Raw genomic sequence first — 4,975 nt, 5'->3', positions numbered from 1 at the left:
ATGATATCTCATTGTGGTTTTGATTTGCATTTCTCTAATGATTAATGATGTTGTGCATTCTTTCATGTGTTTGTTGGCAATCTGTATATCTTCTTTGGAGAAATGTCTATTTAGGTCTTCTGCCCATTTTTGGATTGGGTTGTTTGTTTTTTGATATTGAGCTGCATGAGCAGCTTGTCAATTTTGCAGATTAATCCTTTTTCAGTTGCTTCATTTGCAAATATTTTCTCCCACTCTGAGGGTTGTCTTTTCATCTTGTTTATGGTTTCCTTTGCTGTGCAAAAGCTTCTAAGTTCCATTAGGTGGTGACTCTGTTCTACTAAGAAGCAATAGTAATTAGTTTTTTGGGTTTTTTTTTTTTGCGGTACACGGGCCTCTCACTGTTGTGGCCTCTCCCGTTGCGGAGCGCAGGCTCCGGACGCACAGGCTCAGCGGCCATGGCTCATGGGCCTAGCCGCTCCACGGCATGTGGGATCTTCCTGGACTGGGGCACGAACCCGTGTCCCCTGCATCGGCAGGCAGACTCTCAACCACTGCGTCACCAGGGAAGCCCCAGTAATTAGTTTTAACATTTATTTAAAAAATTTTTTTTAATAAACTTATTTTATTTATTTATTTTTGGCTGCATTGAGTCTTCGTTGCTGCGCGCAGGCTTTCTCTAGTTGCGGCAAGAGGGGGCTACTCTTCATTGCGGTGCACGGGCTTCTCATCGAGGTGGCTTCTCTTATTGCAGAGCACGGGCTCTGGGCACACAGGCTTCAGTAGTTGTGGCACACGGGCTTAGTTGCGCCGCGGCATGTGGGATCTTGCCGGACCAGGGATCGAACCTGTGTCCCCTGCACTGGCAGGTGGATTCTTAACCATTGTGCCACCAGTGAAGCCCACTTTTAACATTTATTGAACCACCACGTGTAAAGCATCGTGTTGGATGTTTAATTTCTTATATTCCTCAGTTCTATCAAACAAAAGCTAAAGGCACATTCTTTATGATTTCTTAGCCAAAATGTAGATCAATTTCAAACTAGGTATTCAGAGTAATTTTACTCCAATCTATTCCCTTATCTGCATCACTATTCAAGCCCTTGTAATTTCACACTTTAATTATATAAATACAGCCTTTCTCATTTCAAGCCATTCCCATTCTCTACTCTTCTGGACTTGGAGTGATTTCTCCAAGAAACAAATATGATAATTTTACTCATTCTTAGAGTCTTGGGATAAAGCACAAACTGTGGCATGGCATGGTCCCTCATGATCTCACTTCCTATTATCTCTCTAGACTCAGTCCTAGTCACTCTTCTACTTGTCTGCTTATTCTTTACATCCCCTTCCCACCCCCCCACCCCATTCAATGTGGCAACTCCCCCATCCCTAAACCTCCTATCTCCATCCCAGATTCCAGCATCATGTCCCTTCCCTCTTACCTTGTCCCTCTCCACCCAAGTTATGCATATTTCTACAGTGGTGTTTTCACACAATACTGTGCTTATTTGTTTAACTATCAGCTTCTTGAGAGGCTAGAATGCAATAAATCTTAGATGAATAAACGACTCAACTTCTTGGAACAGACTAGTGGTGGTAAGGAATTCTAAGGCAAGTAGCATGCAAGGCTCCTTTTTTAGCTAAGTCTTCAGGCAAACTTAGATTTCTACTGGAGGGAATGTGGACACTTGCTATTCAGATGTTTTACTTGTTTAGCAGGTTTGGAGCCCAGATACCACTTGGTCCTAACCAACCAAGTAAGGTATTTATTTTTACTTTTTGCTACCTTAGAGTAGGGTTAAGAATAACTGCAGACTAGCTATGCTTAAGAAGGGACTAGGAAGAGGAGAGAAATGAAGCTATAAAATTTATTTTGTAAGAAAAGACAAAGAAATACTAAGAAAGGTAAGGACAAATGGAAATATCTTGCACTGTCAAATTATGCGGGAGCAAATTCTCAAATCACCTCTCAAATCAAACAGAAATCTTATTTCTAAATTCTAAAAATGATTTATGTTTATATTCTTCTGCACAGACTACACAGACTATGTTTGGGCATTTGAGTAAACTATCCAACATGTATTGAGATGATTGATTATATTTTAATAAACAAAGATTTGAAAAAGGAACTGTTAGCATTAAGGTCTACTAATGTAACTTTACATAAAAAAAATTCCCAAACAGGATCTCTAAGTTCCAAACTGCATTTAATTGGATCTCAGAACTATACATCACATATGACATTAATATAGCTAGGTTCCCTATATTTGGTAAAATTACACCAAGGCTGTTTTTATAAAGATTATAAAATGCTTATAAACTGAATTAAATATTTTATTCTTTCCAAATATTCCAAAAGCAAAATTTAAGTTCTAAAACTTAAATCCAGCAAGACAAGTAAGTAGGTTTGTTATAAACACATGAATTAACTTAGGATTAGAAATCATTTTGCAAATCTTAGTGCCATTCAAAGTCAGTTTCAGCCAAATAAAATTTTACATTACATCACAGGATGGGCAGTACAGTAGGTGGGAAAAAACACTGTACTAGGTGTCAGAAGTGGATTCTAGTTGTAATTCTGCCACTGCCTAGCTACATGGCCTCAGGGAAATCACTTTTAATGTAGGATTTAAGCCTAATCATTTCTAAAATTCCTTTCAGCTAAATAAGCTTATAAATTAGTATACAGCTATTTTAAAAATTCAGTTTCTCTTAGGTTACTCTTTAGATCCAACCACAATGCAGTGAAATTCTTGAGACCTTTCTATCCTCTCTATACTCCTTCAAAACTGACAATGGCAGCTGCTGTTCATTCTTTTTCTATCTCTGTAACACATTCATTATGTGCTTATATAACACATTTTGTATATAAAGATGACACCAGTGATCCATAATTAGTGGGTGACTACCAACCTATCAACTCTCATTCTGTCCTCCTAAAAAAATGTCTTGTACTTTCCCAGTGACTGGCTGGCCGAAGTACAGTCTGTGGTTATGAAACAGCATTTTTCTCTGTGCAGCCAACCAACCCTGTGAGCTGGGCATAGGATCGATGACCCTACACTTATTGGCAAACAATTTAAATGACTCATTTTCATTAACAGCTAGCAAGATGAGTCTAGAGAAAAACTGTTTTAATTCAGTTAAGCCCTGGGGGACCCCATTTTGCAAGAAGCCTAGAAGGCAAATACCTATAATCCAGTTCATTGAACATATTAGTGTTTAGTCCGTGATCCTGAAATATACTGCGAAAACACTCAGGTTAGGAGAAAAACCGGGACAAAGTGATATGAGTACCTAAGCACTCCCTAAGATAGGACCAAGAAAATCCTAAGTGGCAGTATATCACATTTGAATAAGTTTCAGAGGAAAGAAGGCTGGGCTGAAAACCACAAGTAGCGGCAGGAATCTGAGGAAGAAGTCTGAAGGAAAAGGCAAACGTGTGCCTATATATTTTTACTGAAGAATGGTGTGAAGCAAAACTAAAATCAGAAACGTAAGGGGAAAATGGTCACGCGAATGGGCGAGATTTACGCCAGCATCAATAGTAAGGTTTACAGAATTTGCTCAGATGTCAAAAGTCAGTGAAATAAACTGGATCTGAAATCTTTATGTCAGGAGCTCAGTGAATCATTGAAATACAACCATTCACTGTTCCCATCAACTGTGCACAAATATTAGTGCCTTCAAAAGAAAGTGCTCGGATAACAGCAGGCACAAGAGGACAAAGGGTCAATGTTATACAGTGAGCTGTCCCAAATCTGGGTACCGTCAGAAGCGGGGTGGAGGGGAGAAACTTCTTCCAAGGGTGAGGAATTAGCCAAGGTGAAAAGGTGTGCGTGGAGGTAAAGGTTGGGGCTATATGGCCAGCCCCTCTTCGAAGACCTCAGTAGATGCTACAAAGTGATAGGATGGCTTCAGGCTCCCGACGCCCGAGGTTGGGGGTCGGGGGCGGGGGAAGGGGGAGGCTCAGAACAGGGCACGGAAGAGGGTCGCAGAGACAGAGGGCTCTGGGGGCCTGGTGACGGCTCCTCCCCATCCCCCCGCAGAACACGGGCCCCTTCTCACCTGGGTGCCGCCTCCCGGCAGCTGCGGGTAGCGAGGAGACCCGGGGGACACGTCCAAGTCACTCTCTTCCTCAGCCTCACCTTCTGCCCGAGGGAGGCTCCAAGGTCCTGGCGGCGGCCACGGCTGCTCCATGTCCGGCTCCCCCCGGCCCTACAATCCCCACTGCCAAGTGACTTCGCGTGAGCAAAAGCTACTGCGCGGAGCCAGCCGCCCCAGCCGGCTGGGGCCGTTACCCAGAATCCCTCTGCCGGCCGCGACGCCGACGCACGCCCGGCGCCAGCCTGTGCCGCGCCACCGGCGGACGGCGGAAAAAGACGTACTCCACTTGGTACGTCACTTCCGGATTGGAAGGCGTGGCCGTGGGAGGTGCGTCCCGGGACTTGGGAGGAGGGGGTGGGTCTGGAATGGTTTCTTGTTTAAAACTTCTTTTTCTGAAGCCTTTCAGTGCTGCCACTTTACCCTCAACGGCGCTGAGGGTCATGTAGTATTAAATACTTGTCTGGAGTTTCCTACGCAGTAAACGGTGGGTCCTAGGGGCCGGGAGATGTTCGGACCAAGTGTTGTCTTCCACTTTGTGTATTGTTTAAAAACTGCAACTCATTTCTGTACTCGTTACTGATATGTAAACCAGTTTCTGAAGCGGGGGTGAGGGTGGGGGCAGTTGAAGTGGAGAGAAATTTTAAAAACAGAGCCAACTTTCCTCTCGTTCTGAGTTACAAGCAACGAGGATTCTGCGAAACCTGGCTGGGAAGAAGAGTATGCCAAAGATAAAGTACTGGAAGGAGCAGGACTTTAAAAAATACAGTACCATATATACAATGGAATATTACTCAGCCATAAAAAGGAACGAAATTGGGTCATTTGTTGAGACGTGGATGGATCTAGAGACTGTCATACAGAGTGAAGTAAGTCAGAAAGAGAAAAA

At 43.2% G+C, this 4,975-nt stretch overlaps 2 protein-coding genes across 11 annotated transcripts in view; one reads left to right on the top strand and one right to left on the bottom strand.

The window, feature by feature from the left end:
• The window catches only part of CDC37L1 (cell division cycle 37 like 1, HSP90 cochaperone), a 24,527-nt gene extending 20,210 nt beyond the window's left edge, over positions 1–4,317 (bottom strand). For 2 of the 4 annotated variants that reach the window (XM_028493945.2, XM_055087197.1), the window contains exon 1: positions 4,051–4,309. In XM_028493945.2, coding sequence (XP_028349746.1) covers positions 4,051–4,182 — 132 coding nt within the window. In that variant the 5' untranslated portion in view covers positions 4,183–4,309. Of the gene's footprint in view, positions 1–4,050 lie in introns of all 4 variants that reach the window. The other 2 variants (XM_007112340.3, XM_055087196.1) reach the window with 2 other exon arrangements.
• Positions 4,318–4,455: 138 nt separating this feature from the next.
• SPATA6L (spermatogenesis associated 6 like) overlaps positions 4,456–4,975 on the top strand; it is a 65,007-nt gene continuing 64,487 nt past the window's right edge. For 4 of the 7 annotated variants that reach the window (XM_055087193.1, XM_055087192.1, XM_024126879.3 and 1 more), the window contains exon 1: positions 4,458–4,955. In XM_055087193.1, the coding sequence (XP_054943168.1) occupies positions 4,809–4,955 (147 nt within the window). In that variant the 5' untranslated portion in view covers positions 4,458–4,808. Of the gene's footprint in view, positions 4,956–4,975 lie in introns of all 7 variants that reach the window. The other 3 variants (XM_055087188.1, XM_055087191.1, XM_055087189.1) reach the window with 1 other exon arrangement.

This window comes from Physeter macrocephalus, chromosome 9 (assembly GCF_002837175.3).
Source record: "Physeter macrocephalus isolate SW-GA chromosome 9, ASM283717v5, whole genome shotgun sequence".
NCBI lineage: Eukaryota > Metazoa > Chordata > Mammalia > Artiodactyla > Physeteridae > Physeter > Physeter macrocephalus.
This window is presented reverse-complemented; position numbering and strand designations above follow the sequence as displayed.